Source organism: Syzygium oleosum, unplaced genomic scaffold (assembly GCF_021117445.2).
Source record: "Syzygium oleosum isolate NSW1041296 unplaced genomic scaffold, Sole_v2.1 Sole_v2.09, whole genome shotgun sequence".
In the NCBI taxonomy this organism is placed as follows: domain Eukaryota; kingdom Viridiplantae; phylum Streptophyta; class Magnoliopsida; order Myrtales; family Myrtaceae; genus Syzygium; species Syzygium oleosum.
Window position 1 is genome coordinate 3,143,374 of NW_026607493.1, and position 19,079 is coordinate 3,162,452.

A 19,079-nucleotide genomic window follows, 5' to 3' on the forward strand; every position below is an offset into this window, starting at 1 on the left:
ATAATCTTAGATCGCAGAATCCGAACGATAATAGAATTTAAAAGTGAGTTAGGATATAAAGAACTTGGGAAGGGAGTTCGATGGCTGGCTTTATAGAAGGACACGGTGCTCCCGAACAATGTCGGAGTAACAACATTGTGGCTGAGCATTCATTTCGACGTTTTTAGCGTGATACGAGACAAGTTGGTATTTGAAACCTCGCACGAAAACCCAGCATTCAGTGGAAACGGTTCATGTTAACGTTAAGCGACGAAAATGTGGGGGCCCAACGTATCCCCGCTGTCACCTAAATCAGCTTCCCGGAAGCAGCCCCATTGGTGCGTCCCTCCCACGCGCCGCTTCCCACGCGGAGACAAAAAACCTATTCTCCTCCTCCTCCTCGTCCTTCTCAAAAATGCAAATGCATGCTCTCGTCTGGTCATTTCGGTCGCCGCACGCCTTTCTGCAACACAGACCAACTCTCCCTGCTCCATCAACCCTCTCTCTGTTTCTCTCTCTGTCTCTCTCTCTCCGCCATGAACGGCAACGCCACCGGCTTTTCCGGCAAGGAGAAGCTGGTCGTGGAGGTCGTGGCGGCGCACAACCTCATGCCCAAGGACGGCGAGGGCTCCTCGTCGCCCTTCGTCGAGGTCGAGCTCGACAACCAGCGGCAGCGGACCCGGGTGAAGCACAAGGACCTCAACCCCGTCTGGAACGAGCGCCTCGTCTTCCACCTGGCCGACCCCGCCGACCTCCCCTACCGGACCCTTGAGGCCAACGTCTTCAACGAGCGGAGGTCCGGCAACAGCCGCAACTTCCTCGGCAAGGTCCGGATCTCCGGCTCCGGCATTGCCAGGGAAGGCGAGGAGGTGGTCCAGCTCTTCACGCTCGACAAGAGGAGCCTCTTCAGTCACATCCGCGGCGAGATAAGCCTGAAGCTCTACCTGTCGACGCGGGAGGAGGTGAAGAGCCAGGTGGTCAACGGCGGCGGCGGCGGCGGGGGGTCGTCGTCGTCGTCGTCTTTGGTCCAGAGGAAGAGCAAGAAGCTGCACCACCAGCAGAACGCGGCCTTGCTGTCGGTACAGCAGCAGCAGAAGTTGATGCAAGAACAGAGCAAGCCGGCCCAGCAGGTGCAGAACAAGCCGGCTCAGCCAGCGGATCCGGGCCCCGGAGAGATGAAGCCGGTCGTGATAGCGGCTGCGCCGCAGCCCGTCACGGCGACGGGAGGTGGCGGCGGAGGTGGAGTTCTGGGGGGATTCTTGGGCGGTGGGTCGAGCGAGTTCTTGCTCAAAGAGACGAGGCCAAGCCTCGGCGGTGGGCCCACGTGCAAGGACAAGACGAGCTCGACCTACGACCTCGTCGAGCAAATGCAGTATCTTTACGTGAAGATCGTGAAGGCGAAGGACGTCTCGACACCGTTCGGGGGTGGCGGCGAGTTGGTGGCCGAGGTCAAGCTCGGGAATTACAGGGGCATCACGAAGAGGGTCGGTTCGGGTTCTAGCTCGAACGGTGTCGAATGGGGCCAAGTCTTGGCCTTTTCAAAGGATTGCATACAGTCGTCGGTCGTGGAGGTGTTCGTGAAAGAGAGTAATAAAGATGAGTTCTTGGGTCGTGTCTGGTTCGATCTCAATGAAGTCCCTAAGAGAGTGCCTCCCGATAGCCCGCTGGCGCCGCAGTGGTACCGGATGGAGGACAGGAAGGGCGAGAAGGCGAAGTCCGGGGAGGTGATGATCTCCATCTGGTTCGGGACTCAGGCCGACGAGGCCTTCGCCGAGGCATGGCACTCCAAGGCGGCGAACGTGAACTTTGACGGCCTGTGCTCGATCAAGTCCAAGGTTTATCTGTCGCCGAAGCTGTGGTACCTACGCCTGAGCGTCATCGAGGCTCAGGATATCGTTCCGGCGGAGCGGGGCTCGGCCATGGCCCGGTTCCCTGAGCTCTCCGCGAAAGCCCAGGTGGGCAACCAGTCCTTGAGGACGAGGGTTGCGCCCGCTGCACCGAACCGGAGCCTCTCGAACCCGTTTTGGAATGAGGACATGGTGTTTGTTGTCGCGGAGCCGTTCGAGGATTATTTGATCCTCTCTGTCGAGGACCGGGTTGGGCCTGGCCGCGATGAAGTGGTCGGGCGGGTGCTTCTCCCAGCAACGGCCATCGAGAGGAGGACCGATGATAAGCCGGTGGTTTCTAGGTGGTTCAATCTTGACAATCACGTCGGCAACGCTGCCAATTCGAAGATCGTTACCAGGTTCAGTTCTAGGATCCATCTCCGCATCTCTCTTGACGGGGGCTACCATGTGCTGGATGAAGCGACGATGTATTGTAGTGATGTTAGGCCGACTGCAAAACAGCTCTGGAAGCCTCACATCGGCGTGCTCGAAATGGGGATCCTGGGAGCCACGGGCCTCATGCCTATGAAAATCAAGGAAGGGAAGGGCGGATCGACGGATGCATACTGTGTTGCTAAGTACGGTCAGAAGTGGGTTCGGACTCGGACTGCGGTCGATAGCTTGGCGCCCAAGTGGAACGAGCAATACACTTGGGAGGTGTTTGATCCGTGCACCGTGATCACGGTCGGGGTGTTCGATAATACCCGAGTCGACAAGAACATAGCGAGCAATGCTGGCCCAAGGGATGCGCGGATTGGGAAAGTAAGGATTCGGCTATCCTCTCTCGAGTCTGACCGGGTCTACACACACTCGTATCCGCTCTTGATGCTTCACCCTTCAGGAGTCAAGAAAATGGGCGAGCTTCACTTGGCCGTGCGGTTCTCTTGCGCTAACATGGCCAATATGCTGCATATGTACACAATCCCATTGCTCCCGAAGATGCATTACGCGCACCCGTTGTCTGTAAACCAATTGGACACCCTGAGATACCAGGCCATGAACGTGGTGGCGTTGCGGCTGAGCCGGGCCGAGCCTCCCTTGGGGAGGGAGGTGGTTGAATACATGCTCGACCACGACTCCCACATGTGGAGCATGAGAAGGAGCAAGGCCAACTTCTTCAGGCTAATGAGCGTTCTCTCCGGCGCCATGGCCATCAAACGCTGGGTCGAGTCGATCCGCAATTGGCACAAGCCAGTGTACTCGGCATTGTTCGTGGCGGTCTTCCTGTGGCTCGCTTGCTGCCCTGAGTTCATTATCCCCATCATGCTTCTATTCATGGCCTTGATGGGTCTATGGCGGTACCGGTCCCGGCCCCGCCACCCACCACACATGGACACGCGCCTCTCTCACGCAGAGAGCGCTTACCCTGACGAACTCGACGAGGAGTTCGACTCGTTCCCGACGAGCCGCAGCGCGGAGGTAGTGAGGATGAGGTACGACCGGCTCAGGAGCATGGCTGGGAGGATCCAGACTGTGGTCGGCGACATGGCCACTCAGGGCGAGCGGTTCCAGGCTCTCCTGAGCTGGCGCGACCCGAGGGCGACGTTCTTGTTCATAATCTCCTGCCTCTTTGCTTCGGTCGGGTTTTATGCGGTGCCGTTCAGGGCGGTGGTGGCTCTGTGGGGGCTGTACGTGCTGAGGCCACCGAGGTTTCGAAGCAAGTTGCCCAGCCGAGCTCTGAGCTTCTTCAGGAGATTGCCCACAAAGGCTGATAGCTTGTTGTAGGAAAAGCATAATCTAATGGAACTGCTAGGTAATTTGGGGACGTAGTTGAGTATAATATGGGTGGTACTTTTTGTGATAGTTATTGATGTGTTAGTGTCATGTCTAGATGGTAAAAATGGAGGTGTCGTGTGGTTACTGGTTAGTGGTGGGGTATTTAATGTGGTTTTCAATGGAGCATTTTGTATGTAATCAGATGATGAACTCAAGATGGATGCCTCCAGTAGAATTTAAGCAGTTTCCTTTGAGTGATGTGTTGGTGTGATTGTTCCTCTCTTTTCCAGGTGAACGTTTCTGAGAGACCAACCCTCGATTCTTAATTTCTTGCGATTTTCTTTCTGTAACTCTTGCAAAAAATGTCGCAACATTATAAAGAACGGAAAGACTTTACGATAAACGGGCAATGTTTACTCTTTTTCTCATCCAATGGTCATCGAGAGATTGATATGTGACATTGGTATAACACAAATTAGACATTGGAATGGACAATGACATAAAGCTAGACTAAAGAAGCGGGGAACAAGAAAGAGAAGGATTGGGCACCGGCAGCCCAAGCGAGGTCCGACGACAGACGCCATGCTCAAGCAACAGTTGCCACACCGTCACCTAGAACCAGCTCGACCATCCATCCCCTGCTCTCCTCAATTCTTCCATTCAATTCGGTGAAAAAAGAACTATGCATCCGGCCTCGCGTAATTCCCGGGCTCGAAACGGGAACCAAACCCGTCATTACGCTTGAATCAGCTCTTTATCTCATGAGCTCTGGTCCAACTTACTCTTGTTGCTACCAAGTTCATGAAAGTAAACTCATCAAAGAGAACAAAAAGGAGAACCAAGTGGAATAAGGGAGCGTAAGGAAGACAAGCCATTTGAATTACCTCTTTATACAACACATTTACTCCCAAAAGATTGAGGATCGCACGCCTGAATTCGGAATTTATGTAATTTATTTTTGTACGGCAAAGAGATAATAACCTTTTAGAAACCTTCGTATCATCTTTACTCCATTAGACGTCCTAATTACTTTGATCGATCAACGAAGCTCACTCAGCCAAAAGAAAGAATGGACAACAAAGAAAATCTCATATTGCCGACTCATACCCACGATATTGAGGCTGCAATAGGCAATCCCCTTTGCTCCAAAGTTTATGGAGGGCTAATTCGAGCTTAGCATGTCAAACATTGATGAGAACTTGCAATTCAATGCAAAATTGAATTAAACTAATACATCTACATATACAATGGAGAGAGAGTATCTGAGTAGAAACCTCCAACCATGTGGTGTGATGAATCAAAGTGTTCAGAATCAGCATTTGCAGATGATTTTTTTCACTCTTCCCAAACTTCAGGTAACCCAAATTTTTTGAAACCTACACCAATGACCACCCCCAAAGAAACCCTGGCCGATTGGAACTGTACACTTGCCCCTTGAATGAAAAGACCTCATACCTCATATCCATCATGCCAGTAATGCCGCGGCAGAAGACCGCCATGCTCGCTCACACTCCCTCCTCTCAATCTGTAGAAGGCCGGTTTGCTCCTCGCAGTCCTCAAAGGACCTGATCTGTTCCCATGCTGAACTGGGAGAGAGACATGGTCCCCAACGAAACTCGAAGCTGAAAATGGTCTGTTCTCCACATCTTCAAGTGGGCCTGAACTGTACTCCATCGTGATGAAAGATGTGGCATGCCCGTAAGTCAGACGAGGGGTGGCGCCACCAGCATTCCACCAACTGCTATCTGAAGGTGCCAAATCCCCCTTGAAGTCGGAGTCCGGAACTGAAGAGTCCTTTTGACTGCAATAATCCCCACACATCTCATCAGCATCGTTGTAAATAAGCTTCAGAGCTTGCACGACCTCACCCATGAATGGTCTCTGTGTCACCTCAGGGTGTACACACATGGAGGCGATAGAGGCCACCTTAGCCATGTCATCGAAATTGTAGCTTCCGGCCAAGGCGGGGTCCACCAATTGCTCCAAGCCCTCTCTACTAGTTAGTAAAGGTCGTGCCCACGTTACAAGATTTTCCTGTCCCTGAGGTTGGGACATATCCACAGGCTTCCGACCAGTTATAAGTTCAAGCAATACAACGCCATAGCTGTAAACATCGCTCTTGACAAGTAGATGGCCAGTCATTGCATACTCTGGGGCAACATATCTGCAAAAATATCAAGTAGACACATGCCAAAGGAAAGGCGTCATTGCATTTGCGACTAACATTATCTAAGGGCAAAACTTACACTATGCCATAGTAGACAAAGAAAAGAGTAAACAGATATTTTGCGTGCAGAATAAGAGGAAAAGAACCAGGATAGGGCACAAGAATTACAGAGCCTAAAATCGTCATTTCTGTGGAAATGTATGGTACTCTAGTTGATGGCAAAGAACCTAACAGGTTCTATGATTCTATCATCTAAACTCAAACTGGGTTTCCAGATGTAGTCAGTAGAACTCAATAACATTGCCTAAACTGAGAAGGAAACCTGATCTCACGGGTGCAAAACTGAAGATGAGTGCCCACATTCATAGATTGCTCTACATAAATAAGCTCACCAATTTCTCCGTTAATAAGTACTGGGAACTTATTAATGGTAAGCTAAAAACAATATGACATGATCATGAACAAAAGCCAAAGACAATTACCCAAAAGTTCCCATGACACGAGTAGATATATGCTGACTCCCCTCGGTTGCTTCCCTTGCCAACCCAAAATCAGAAACCTTGGGAGTGAAGTCATCCTCCAGCAAAACGTTACTAGCCTTAAAATCTCGGTGTATCACACGTGGATTAGAATCTTCATGAAGATAGGCCAATCCCCTAGCTGCTCCAAGGGCAATTTTCATCCGAGCTTCCCAATCAAGAGGTCCCTTCTTCTTATCAGCACCTGAAATAATAAGATAGTCACTAGTCCAACATAATAAAAGAATGCATGTAGGGAGAAAAATAATTTTCATACATAAAATAATATCTCGTTGTAACACAAAATTCACAGGGGAGTAAGTACCATGCAAATGGGATTCAACACTGCCATTGTGAACAAGCTCATATACTAGGCAGCGTGTGCGTCCTTCAATACATATGCCAAGCAACTTCACAAGATTGCGGTGGTGCAATCTGCTTAGCATCTCTACTTCAGCAATAAATTCACGGTCACCATTCTGCTGATCTCTTGTAAGCAGCTTAACTGCAGTTTCAGTTCCATCTTCCATGGTCCCTTTGTAAACACGCCCAAATCCCCCTTCACCCAAAACCCTCTTGGAGCTGAATTTATCCGTTGCTTTATCAAGCTCAGCTAGGCCGAATGTTTTAACAGAGAGCATACAAGGAGCCATGGTGGACATTAGCGATCCAGATTCTGAACTTGCGATGCTACTGGATAAGATAGAACCAATACCTACACATATGTAAACATTAACAACAAGTACAATTAAAAGAAAAATGCTGGGGTTGAGGACAGAACTAGAATAGATATTTTCTGCTTCCTACTCACACAAGCCCATATCCTTGTTTTTCAATCAATCTCTAATTCTAAAGGCATCATTGCATGACAACCAGTCACATAGCATCTGTTCTATAGAGACTTAAAACTCAGCTGACCAAATAGGAAAAAAGATCAAAGACCCAAAGGAAACCTTCACTTGCTGGAGGAAAAGATCATATACCAAGGAATTAACTTGTTGTACATAAAAATAACATTTCCTTTTTCCTTCGACCTTTGTAAAACCAACATAAGATACTAAAAGCTTAAGCTATTTAGTGGAGAAAATAACATGCATATAAGACAATGACAAATCTCACAAAGGAGCGATGTCAAAAATAAAAATAAAAAATACCCCTCCCATGCAAACTGCAAACCATATGAAGAACACACTGGAGTCAAACAACAATGAATAAATGAATAAGCATCCCAGCATGAAACAATTTATTAGATGGGGAAACTATTTACAGTGTCACTAACAAAAAAATAAGTGATAAGGCGTTGCTTGCCATAAAATAAGGTACACCCCAGAACATACCAGATCGTTTGTTTATGGAGGAGGTGAATGCTGGACCGACAGCACTTGATGGTCTTCCAAACTTCTTCCATTTTAAAAATATGGAAAATCCTCCAATCAGAACCAATAGAAGCACAAAGGCAGACAGAGATATTATCGCAATGGTTCTAACGTTCATCCTCTGGTTCTTGTTGGGAAAATTTGCAGTAATAGGGAATTCTCCAGAAGCTCCAGTGGGTCCTTTGCTGGTGAAACCCCCAAATGGAGGTGATGAAGGTATGCCTGACAAGAACTCTTTCAGTGACAAAACGCAAGCCTTTAGAAGCCAAGCTTTTTTATTTTGCAAGGAGAGTTAGACTAATACCTGTATAATTAATGTCCATCACTTGGTAATTACCAAAAAGTGAAGCGTTTAGAGGCACTTTGTTATGCCAAAACCTGTCGTATATCAATATTGCAGTGGTATTATCAAACTTCTCTCCCAGTGGAACCAAGTTTATATCGACTGTGGTCCTCCCTTGATTTTGACTATCAGCACTTGCACCCATTATCTGCACTTGACTCTGTTCCAAATATGTGCCAGCTGCGATCTCAATCTCTAGCTCATTCATCACTGGAAAGACAGCATAAGGAGCTACATCTAGGAGAAGCCTGACTTTCATTGGAAACACACAACCACAAGGTGAACCAAAGGGAGTTGCTGTAAGTGGCCCCGTGCAATTTTGATCACAACCTGCCAGAACCTCACTTATTTGAATTAGCAGAACTTTTGTTTCTTTGGGTTTCAAGCAACAGGAAAGAATTTCATAACAAGTGCACCAAAGGAAGAAAAGTTTTACACAATGACAATATTAAAGTTGGGGATTAATAAGGAGAGAAGAGCAATGTGCTATCAGTTGAAGACAAATGCTATTAGAACATCTGCTTCGTGGAACATTGTGGTCAAGAGAAACACAAAAAAGATACAAGAGAACTATCTTCATGTTGGTACAGTCCAGTTAAAAGAACAAAATAATATGCTGTTACAAAATGACAGCCAATGCACTATTAGAGTAGCAACTTATGCCGATGTAATGCCCACTTTTGTGATCTGCAATCTGGATATCAACAAAGTTTCTAGACTATTGAAAGTATGGCTCTCCAATAGCTTCGGTTTTTCATGCTGTCTAAATTACTATATAGTCCACAAAAACCACAAAACTCAACAGATTCAGAGTGATAATTTCTTTTCCAGATAAACGCGAAACAACTCAAAAATTATCCAACGACTTTCAAGCAAAACATCTCATGCATACAAATGAGATAGAGATTTCCCGAAAATGTAACTGCCAATAAAACATGCTTCAAAATATTAAACCTAAACCTGGTCCTTTCGAAGGGGACGGAGCAGCCACATGAGGTCTGGCACGATGGTGATGATGGCCACGGCGTCTTGCCAAGGGACTGTTAGGACTGGGAGTAGGAGCTAGAACAAAAGATCGAACCGGTAAGTGAAAAGACAATTATAACCAAGGGCCAACAATTATGAACACAGGATCCAGGTACACACCAGAATAACCGGGAGAGGGTGCTGGTGATAGGGATGGTCCCAAAGGAAGCCTACCAAACTGCTTCAGGGAATATTTTGACAGAGCAGGTGACACGCTTGTCAGGAGTATTCTGGCTGTATGAGATGGAAAAACACCATATGTGACCCACGTGTGCATGATTATATTTCTCTAACGGTACCATAAATGCATGATGACTTATGAGCAGTTTAATAGGGACGCATATAATGGAAACCTTAAGACGAGATTAAGAAAGATGGACAACTGTAGCCACTAAGCAAGGTCATTTAGTGTCAACAGCATAAAGCACTTATGCCTGATCATTTATCAGAACACTTACCACTTTCTGCCGACCGTCTAGCTAAAAATGGCTGACTCGGCTGAAGAGAGGGAAACAAGTATATATGTGATGAAGGGAGCCCTGGCATAAAAAGAAGACGACCTGTTAAACATGTGGGTCATTTTTTTCCCAGATTTTTTAACATCATAGACTAGTTCATAAATAGAAATGATGACAATGCCCCTATGAGTAAACTCTTTCATCTTCATGTGAATGATAACAATGGAGGGCTATGCATGTCACCCCTTTTTAATATGCATAGCAACCATTTAGTTAAACACTTGGCTTAGCTCAAGTAATGAGGCATCTTCATATTCATACAAATTAAGAGTTCTTCAAAAGAGAAAGCATTGACATTTTTCATTTGAATTACTTCCATGAGGTAGTTCTAGCTTGAACAAAAGGAACGGCAGTGCTTAAGAAATCACGGTAAAAGGAACACGTTATGTGAGTTAAATAAAATTATTTAAAATGCATTTTTTTCAAGAGCTGACGTAGGAGTAGAGTATGCCCCTTCGCTCAGATAAATTCTGTCAAAGCAAAGGAACAATACTAGTGGTTTCTTTAAGTATTCGCTGGTGGGCAACATACTTGCACGTAAAGGCAAATGCAACATCCAAACTCATTCCGGGGCAGTCAAAACACATGCTTAGAAGCTTCGCTTCTAAAACTCATTGTCATCGTCACCAACAACGACCTGAGGCATCTATCCAGATGGTCTATTCCATAAATTATCGCAGAGCATCGTGTGGTAAAGGATCTGACTAGCTGGTATCAGCAGTTTTAAAAAAAAAAAAAAAAAACCATAGAGGGTTATTCAAAGTATCGCAAACGAGCAACTCTACTTTCTTCTAATTGCTAATTGATAGCTCTCAGTTCCTCGAGTACGGACAAATGAAATTGAAGCTACATTTCTCAATTCTTCACGCGCTAATGTCGGAAACACTCGAACTAGCAGATTCCAGCGAACTGAGACCCATCAAGGTGCCGAAATCAAGTAGAATCGCAAGCAACCCGCAGCTGACGGGGGAAAAACAAACCAAAGAACCCGACCTGAGCAGAGCAAAAGCAAGTTGAGAAGAGAGAGAAGCCTCGGGATCAGAGCACGCGGCGGCGGCGGCATCATCATGTTCCTTCACGCGAGCAAGACCTCCCCACCCCGCGCACAGAGCATCCTCAGCAACGGGGGCACCGGCGCGCGCCGGCCTCGCCGGAGATGCACCGGGCGTCCGCGGGCCGAGGGCGTCGGCGGCGTGGAGAGCCTTCGCGGGAGAATCCGGTCGGAGAGGGGGAGCGCATGGCGCGCGCGCCCGGTCCCGGGCGCGCTCGGAGGCGGCGGCGACGGGAAAACCCTAGGGAAGGGACCGGGACGGGGGGGCAATGCCGGGGGTGGTGGGGGGTGGGGGGTGCGGGAGGGCGGCGTAGATCCACGAAATGCGGCCGCGGTTCCGGGAGGAAAGGGACGCCGGCCGCCGCGAAAAGGCAAGGCGCGCCTTTTGCGCGTACAAAAGGTTTGCTGGGAGGGAGTGAGAATGGCCAGTAGCGAAGCGGTGGATCTGGAGAGAGAGAGAGAGAGAGAGAGAGAAGAGAACAAAAGAGAGATCTTGGAAAGTTGGAAGGGAGGGAGAGAGAGAGAGAGAGAGAGAGATGAGTGAGAGTGAAGTGACAGCGAGAGTGACAGAGAGGAGAAAAATTATATATGCGTCTTTATTCAGAAATGAGCTGATAAAGTTGTCTCGGTTTTTCTTCGCAGCAACTTTAAAAAAAAAAGAAGAAGAGAAAGTTGTGCGGTTTCATGAAGATGGCCAAAAAAGGACCTTTGAACCGGAACATTTACGATAAATTTATCTTGCGACGAATTTACCTTCAATTATTTTTCGTTAAATTTTATCATCGAATTGCTAAGTTAGATGACACGTGACGATTAACCGACGTACCAATTTGGGTTTCCGCCTTCCGTATATCATAGGTGTATCAGTTTATGATTTTTCGTAGTATTAATCAAATTTAACGGAAACTAACGGAGGGTAGATTTGTCACGAACATATCAGTTTGAGAATTTTCATGAAATTTACCCCCTTTTCATAACTTGTTATGCAGATAAATATCATGGTGGAAGTTAGGGGCGAAAGTGAGTTTTAAGTTAACTCGAACTCAACTACGTGAACATTCGAGAGACCGGCTCGTTTGATTTCGCGTCGGCCTCGAGCACGCCCGTACTCAATATCGGGCGCGAGACTAACCGAGCCCGATCGAGTTTCCGTTATTTTTTTCCAAATATCTTTTTTTAGTTGAGAAATAAACATATAGGTTATCCTCGATGTTGCAGAAGACGCCCGTGCTGCCTGAGCTTTTTAATTAAGATTGATATCGAGTTTCTTGATAAGTTAAGTCCCCGTTGCACGATATTACGAAAATTTGGACCTAGGTAAATCGACGGATGTTGGCCCGAGGGAGGAGCTGGGCTAGACAATTTGTAGGCGCGTATCCTGCCAAATATGGTTCGAGGAACTCCGTCCCGCTAATGGAGACGTCGTCATCGTCCAACGGATTATCCGCAAAAGCTTGGAACCACGTATAGAAAAAAAAAATTAGCGCTTGCAGACGAGTATCTCGACGGGCTAATTCAAAAAAAAAAAAGGCTCATTGGCGGAGGGGGGCTCGTTGGTGTTGGTGGCTAGTTGAGCACGAGGGAGCGAAGGAGTTCATCGGAACTACGCAAGATGCGACCGATGACCATAAAAAAAGATGCTTCTTCGCGACTTCTCTTCTTCTTCGTGTCCGGCTTATCATAAAAGTCATGATCGAGGCCATCGATCTGATTGGCTCATTGGCGTGGCGAATGGGCGTGTTTGCGAACTCGCTGGGACATGGTAGGCGAGCAGAGAGAGAAGAGTCGGAGCCGACCGGGGAGAGAGAAGAGCAATCCTAGACAGTGTTTTTGTATTATTGGGTTTAGGAGTTTACTTTTCTAATTTTATGTAGGGAAAAAACCACCAAAAACCCCAAACTTTCTCACCTGTGATACATTTACCCCGAACTTTTTTTTGTGACACAAAAAACCCCAAACTTTACTTTTTGTGACATATTTACCCCAATGTATTTAGTCCATGGGCATTTTTGTCTTTTTTGCTTTTTCTTTTTTTTTTTTCTTTTTTTCCCTTTCCGGCGAGGGGGGCCCTCGCCGGCGTCGGGCGAGGGCTGCCCCTCGCCGGCGTCGGGCGAGGTTCGCCCTCGCCCAGCGAGGGTCAACCTCGCCTGAGTCGGGCGAGGCCGCCCTCGCTCGCCCAGGCGAGGGCGACCCTCGCCTGATCTGGAGAGGGCCGCCCTCGCCGGCGTCGAGCGAGGGCCGCCCTCGCCCGATCTGGCGAGGGTGACCCTCGCCGGCGTCGAGCGAGGGTCGCCCTCGCCGGATTGAGCGAGGGGCGACCCTCGCCGGCGTCGGGCGAGGATCGACCTTGCCGGCGAGCGAGGCGCCCGAGGGCGGCCCTCGCCCGACTCAGGCGAGGTCGACCCTCGCCGAAAAGGAAAAAAAAAAAAGAAAAAGCAAAAAAGACGAAAATGCCCATGGACTAAATACATTTGGGTAAATGTGTCACAAAAAGCAAAGTTTGGGGTTTTTGGTGTCACAAAAAAAAGTTCGGGGTAAATGTGTCACAGGTGATAAAGTTTGGGGTTTTTGGTGGTTTTTTCCCTTTTATGTATGAATATTATCGTTGACCAGAAAGTTATTTCTGCTGACTAGCTATTTTTTGCGAACCAAAGGAATGAAAGTTGGAATAATTTACCCACCCATCGGTGGCCTCGTTGGTTTACGCTCAGTTCCTTTCACGAGAGGTCATGGGTTCAAACTCGCCCATCGGTGATTTAAGTAGGGGGTCGTGGCGGTGGGATGCTGCGCTAACCCCCCTCGAGGACTAGTCGGGCATCACCGCTGGTTTGAGTCCTAGCTCGCCGGCCGCGCGGACACCTCGATTATAAAAAAAAAAAAGGTTGGAATAATTAATTTCCAAAAAACACTTTAACTTAAACAAACATATCCTAAATTAAAAAAAAAACCGACATGGCGGTTGCCCCAAATTGATGATTGCTGCTGTGTAATGCACGCGCGGGACGAGGCACGTGACGTGAACGGAGACTTATGTCTAAAATATTCAAGGATTATCCTCATTTTTCAAAAAACCCCAAACTTTAACTTTGTATTATCAACTTTTTGTCTCAAAAACCTCAATTATCCGGCGAGTCGCGGTCCCGTCGGGCGGGCGCCCCCTAGATCGGGGCTAAGCCCGCCGCGACTGCGCGGAGGTCCGCCGAGGCCCGGCGCGCGCGAGCCTGCGCCTCCCAGGCGGCGACCTCGCGGGTCCCCTGATCGGGCGGGTCGTGCCTCCCGATCGGGGCTCGGCCGGACTCGCCGGCGGGGTCGCCGCCTGAGCGGGCGCCCCCGAGGCGGGCCTGCGGCCTCCGGCGGCGACCTCGCCGCGGTCGGCCCGATGGGCGAGGTCGCGCCCTTCATCCCGGGAGGCGCACCGCGAGCCGTCTTTTTTTTTTTTTGACAGTCGAGTAGATCGAAAAAGTTTGAGGTTTTTCTTGAGATAAAAAAAAGTTCAGGGTTCCTTACCTTACCAAAAAAAAAAAAACAAAAAAACAAAAAAAGTTCAGGGTATAATTGGGACAAAGTGTAAAGTTTGGGGTTTTTTTTTGAATTAGGCCCATTTTGAGGTTTCCCGTACATTAGAAAAAAATGAATACGAGAAGTCGATGAATACTTTTTAGTTCGTATAATTCCAAGATGATGATAATAATAATATGCAAAATGGAATTTTCCTCAGAATTGTTTTAATCGAATGGAGTTTTCCAAGAGATTCTTAATATGTTTATATTTTTTATTTCTATTATTATACCACAGGATGCTGCCCGAAAAGCAGGGGAGGAATACTCGCCGACGGGCTTCGGGTGCGAGATTTTCAATAGAAAAATGGAAACATATTAGGCTGCGCATGGCAACTTGCCAAATAGTGTTTGATTCTATTCTTTTGTTCCCAGAATCAGTTTGGGAATAGAAATCCGTTTGTTTAATTTTTTGATTATGGGCACAAATTCTTGCAAATTTGTGCCAGAATCAGTTTTGGAGCAGAATCAAGAATTAAAAAAAAGTATCTTCTTGATTCTGGGAACAAAAATGAGAATCAATGTTTTTTTCTTCTTCTTTTTCTTGGTTTTTAATATAGCTTCTAATGTCGGTGAGGGCCACCTGCTCAGTATCTGCGAGATTAAAATATTTTAATAAAAAATATTATTAATAAAAAAATTTTACCACCATGGTCCGCGACCAGGCCATGGCGAAAAAAAATAAAAAAATATATTATTAATAAAAAAAATTACTGGCCAAGGCCAGCGACCAGGCCATGGCGAAAAGAATAAAAAAATTATTTTCAATAAAAATATTTGTTATTAAAATATTATTAATAAAAAAATATTTTACCGGCCAGGCCATGGCAAAAAAAAAATGAAAAAAATTCAATAAAAATATATATTTTTTAAAATATTATTAATAAAAAATATTTATAAAAAAAATATTTTACCGGCCATAGCCAGCAACCAGGCCATAGCAAAAAAAAAAGAAAAAAATATTTTCAATAAAAATATTTTTAATAAAAGTATTTATAAGAAAAAAAATATTTTTAATAAAAGTATTTTTTTTAAAAAATTATTAATAAAAAAATTATTTATAAGAAAATTTTTTACCGGCCATGGCCAAAAAAAAATAAAAAAATTATTTTTAATAAAAGTATTATTAATTAAAAAAAAATTTACCGGCCATGGCCAATAAGGAGGAGAAGAAAAAAAGAAAAGAAAGAAATATTAAAATATTTAAAATGTTATTAAAATATTATTCATAAAAAGAAATTTTATGCCGTTACCAAACGCATTTCTGTTCTTTTACTATTTCAGGAATAGAAATTTTGGGCCGTTACCAAACGCCTTCAAATGCTCAGAATCAGTTCCCGGGCACAGAATAAAAAAAAATCATTTCTGACCAGAATCTGTTCTCGGGCACAGAATGATTGCCATGCGCAGCCTTAGAATCAATAAAATAAATTGATTTACAAAGAAGAAAACATTAAAAAAAAATCATACATGAGTTTTCACCCGATCGGCAAAAGGTCGAGGTCTGCCAATTCGTTAGCGCCATCGAAGTTGTCGCCCCCCTCCGTTTAGTCCTCGCGCCAATGCTCGTCTCTTGGGATAATGGTGATGGGGGTGTCAGGTTGACGAACATGTAGGGGCACGACGGAGGCGAGGGCCGGCATCAGGAGAGGGTGGCTGAAAAAGGCCAACAAGTTTAGGTGTGTGGGTTTTGTGATATCAAGGGTTCCGAGGATGTTTACGGAAGGAAGGGTCATCGTGTCATTTTAGCGGAGCAGATATTTGTAATTAGTAAATTTGAAAATACATATATATGTATATATTTGGTCACGAGGTGATAACTAAGGCATGTTTTTTTGTATTTTCCCTTTACGAAATGATACAGTCGATTGCATGTGTCTTACTTACTGAATGTTTGCATTTAATAACATTGAGAATCAAACACGTGTCGTGCGCCTAATTCGCTCATAAGAGTCCACTCGTTGATCAATGATCATAAGCCCAATGCATAGGTCGACATCGACGGACTCACCAAGCGTACGAGCGCCGAGGCCCGTTTTAAATGGCGTATACGAAATTAAGGCCCAAGGAATTACCCTTTTGGACAAGGGTGCACGTCAATCTTTCCCTCCTGAAGCACCTGATTCCGTTGCTGGAAGTCCATCAAAGAATAAAACCGGTGTAGCCTTACTGTCAATGTTAACACTAATGGCACCGATCAAGACATCAGGAGCATCACAAAAGTCCATTGAAAGAATGACAAGAGTTTTCAATACTAGACTAGAGAAAAAAAAAATGTATGTAGCCACAAGTGCAAGGCACTCCGCCGTCCCTTTTGGGGCGATGGTGGGGGCGGCGCCACCCCCCACCAGATGTGGTCGCAACGCAAGCCCTAGTTTTCCTTTTTAGTTCGTGTTTTTTTTTTAATAAAAAAAAAACTTTTGGACTTTGTTTTAACCTAATCTAATTAACATTTGGTGTAACGAATTAGGATTGGGACCAAAACGACGTCGTTTTGGTGCTTTAGTTAACATTAACGTCAAATGGGACGCTACATAGGAGAGAGAAATAATAATAAAAAAAGACGCATCGGAATTTTTTCGTTAGTCAAATTAAACGGAATTAGCAAAAAGACTTGATTACATCAATTTGACAAGTTTTAGAAAAACTTGATTACACTTTTTGAGAATTTAAGGACTCAATTGTATATTCTGAAAGTTTTAAAACTCAATTGCACTTTCACGACTTATCCTAATCATAATAACTCTTTTAAAGTAGGATAGGAGGCTTGAAAAATGCCGAATGATCTACATAACTAGACATCTACTCGGAGTGTAGGTTTTGTAAAGGCAATTTCGGCCTCGAAACTACTAAACATCTCCGGGAGCTCATCGACGCGTCGACAATGACCAAGCCAGTCGACATCGACGGAGCCAAGCCCTAGGTGGAGCCAGTTCTGACTATGCCTTTTTTTGCACGAGTTAGATTTGGCTTGGGTTAAGGCTCCGCCATTCTTAGCCCGGCCAGATTTTTGGCTATGAGCAGGTCATCGACAGGGGAAGGTTAGGGATGAGGAAGGCCTTGCGCACGACAACACGAGAGAGACTGACGAGGGCTGTAAGCTAGAGTCGTTGGCATCGAAAGCGGCAACGGCGGCGGCGGCGAGGGGCCGATAGTGGGCGGCTGATGGCGGGGGAAGGGAATTATGGTTTTTCCTTGTCTTGGTTAAACTTACTCATAAATTTTCTTTTACCGGATGTGCAAATGCGGGCCACCGGTCCCGGCAGCAATCCCAACTGCGGCACGACCCCTTCCAATTGTAAATAGGTTTTTTACTCAAATGGAGCACGTTCAACATAACGTACTTTACGTTTTGTAAACAAACTCGAACTTCTCTCCCTGCTTCAAAAGTTAAAAGCATCGGCATCAGAATCACAATTTTTTGACCGGTCAAAGAACCGCCAAAAGCCAAATCTGAACTCCGAAGACCCACAAGAATAAGAATTTTTGCTCAATTTGGACATTCACGCATTGACTAACAATCTTGTCCTTTGAACCAAGAGACAACTACGTTGATCCGAAGTCTATAGTTAATTAGTTAACACAGGAAGAGGATGACATATTTATGTATATAATCTTGAAAGAATAAGCACCTAACATACAGAATCATTCTGCGAACATAACAAGAGACTGCATATGTATTTATGGATGTCACCAATGATTATGCACGTAGGAGTATGTTGAGAATGACTAAGAAGAAGATGATGCCGACGATGAAGATGGCTCGAATTTGTAGTACTTATCGACAGCAACGGACACGTCCCAAGTGCAACTGATACCCTTGGGAATGGTCACCAAGTCTCCCGCGGCAAACTCCACAAAGTCTTCAGACAACGCCGGCGCTGACGCCGACAACCCTTTTGAATATGCCTTGACCCTGCCCTTGAGAAGGTAGCACGTTTCTTCTGCATCAAACTTGAGCCGATACTTCCCAGGTGGGCAAGCCCATCTTCTTATCAGGAAATAATAAAAAGGAGACAGGCACAGAGAAAAGTAGGTTAACCATTTATCTACATCTGCGTGCAGTTATAGTTGAATCATGCAAAATCAACTCTCGACTCTTTGAAGGCCAGGACTAGAACTTTCTGTGCCATATTGGTTTTTCAGCACAAGTCTCTTCACCGTAACTGGTTATTTTCCCAAAGTTTGGAAGGGCCAAAGTGAAGAACGGAGGGGAAAAGGCCGCAATAAAACTTCTATACGGAACACGAAGAATTAACACAAATTACTTCCGACTCGAGACGAGTTTTTTCTTCTCAATTTCAGTTACAAGAAGCGCCTTTCGAGCTCGCTTTCTCGACATCTGCTTATTATCTTGGTTGTTCTAGGTTTGTCTGATTTTTGACATCCGCACGTCATGTTTGACATACTCATACGCCAAATCTTAGGCAGGATAGAGAGAGAGAGAGAGAGAGAGAGAGAGAGAGAGAGAGAGAGAGAGAGAGAGAGAAGATTTACTTGGGCCAGAACTTGATGTTCAGCTCAGACAGTCTGGACTCCGAAGGGTTTCTTTCGACAATGATCTTCGGATTCTCGGAAGAACTACTTGGATTCGAGACCGCAGCCATTGTTGATGAAGAAGAGAAAAATGGGTTCACCTGATGCTGTATTCTTTACTTACTTGCACTTAGAGAGATAAAGAGAGAGGGAGAGAGGGAGAGAGGGACCTTCTTTAGGAAAGAAGAAGAATGAAGGAGCAATGGTTTAGTGGTGGTTTATAAATAGGCAAAAAACTTAAAAGAAGTTCGGTTGGGGAAGAGATAGCTGGACATTATTATTATCTGCTTGCCCTATGAATACCAGCAGAATATTTTGACTAAATCTTGTTTGTCGCTATTTAATTCTCATTAGGTTGTACAACATTCGCTAACCATCACACGTACATAGCGACATCTAGATTTGA

General features: G+C 45.7%; 3 protein-coding genes across 3 annotated transcripts; 1 reads left to right on the forward strand and 2 right to left on the reverse strand.

Moving 5' to 3' along the window:
* The first annotated feature begins 357 nt into the window (after positions 1-357).
* Positions 358-3,833, forward strand: LOC115673434 (FT-interacting protein 4). Its single transcript, XM_030595599.2, has one exon. It carries the CDS (start codon positions 405-407, stop codon positions 3,588-3,590), a length of 3,186 nt encoding a protein of 1,061 aa, XP_030451459.2. The 5' UTR covers positions 358-404; the 3' UTR covers positions 3,591-3,833.
* A 936-nt stretch (positions 3,834-4,769) lies between these two features.
* LOC115673567 (receptor-like serine/threonine-protein kinase ALE2) lies at positions 4,770-10,805 on the reverse strand. The gene is made up of 9 exons (XM_030595782.2): positions 10,523-10,805; positions 9,470-9,550; positions 9,132-9,245; positions 8,946-9,047; positions 7,947-8,315; positions 7,604-7,864; positions 6,592-6,981; positions 6,231-6,471; positions 4,770-5,745 (listed from the first exon to the last, which is right to left on the reverse strand). Exons 1-9 carry the CDS (start codon positions 10,596-10,598, stop codon positions 5,031-5,033), a joined length of 2,349 nt encoding a protein of 782 aa, XP_030451642.2. The 5' UTR covers positions 10,599-10,805; the 3' UTR covers positions 4,770-5,030.
* Positions 10,806-17,688: 6,883 nt separating this feature from the next.
* LOC115673690 (uncharacterized) lies at positions 17,689-18,866 on the reverse strand. The gene is made up of 2 exons (XM_030595937.2): positions 18,635-18,866; positions 17,689-18,125 (listed from the first exon to the last, which is right to left on the reverse strand). The coding sequence occupies exons 1-2, from the start codon at positions 18,742-18,744 to the stop codon at positions 17,867-17,869; spliced, it is 369 nt and encodes a 122-aa protein (XP_030451797.1). The 5' UTR covers positions 18,745-18,866; the 3' UTR covers positions 17,689-17,866.
* Between the last annotated feature and the right edge of the window lie 213 nt (positions 18,867-19,079).

What these genes read in the sequence shown, in the direction of transcription:
- LOC115673434 (XM_030595599.2), top strand. Translation starts at nt 405, where the DNA reads ATGCTCTCGTCTGGTCATTTCGGTCGCCGCACGCCTTTCTGCAACACA.
- LOC115673567 (XM_030595782.2), bottom strand. Translation starts at nt 10,598, where the DNA reads ATGATGATGCCGCCGCCGCCGCGTGCTCTGATCCCGAGGCTTCTCTCT. An exon ending in GTCCCCTTCGAAAGGACCAG is followed by an intron (nt 8,316 to 8,945) that starts GTTTAGGTTTAA and finishes AGGTTCTGGCAG; the next exon opens with GTTGTGATCAAAATTGCACG. An exon ending in CTCCATAAACAAACGATCTG is followed by an intron (nt 6,982 to 7,603) that starts GTATGTTCTGGG and finishes ACATATGTGTAG; the next exon opens with GTATTGGTTCTATCTTATCC.
- LOC115673690 (XM_030595937.2), bottom strand. Translation starts at nt 18,744, where the DNA reads ATGGCTGCGGTCTCGAATCCAAGTAGTTCTTCCGAGAATCCGAAGATC. An exon ending in AACATCAAGTTCTGGCCCAA is followed by an intron (nt 18,126 to 18,634) that starts GTAAATCTTCTC and finishes CCTGATAAGAAG; the next exon opens with ATGGGCTTGCCCACCTGGGA.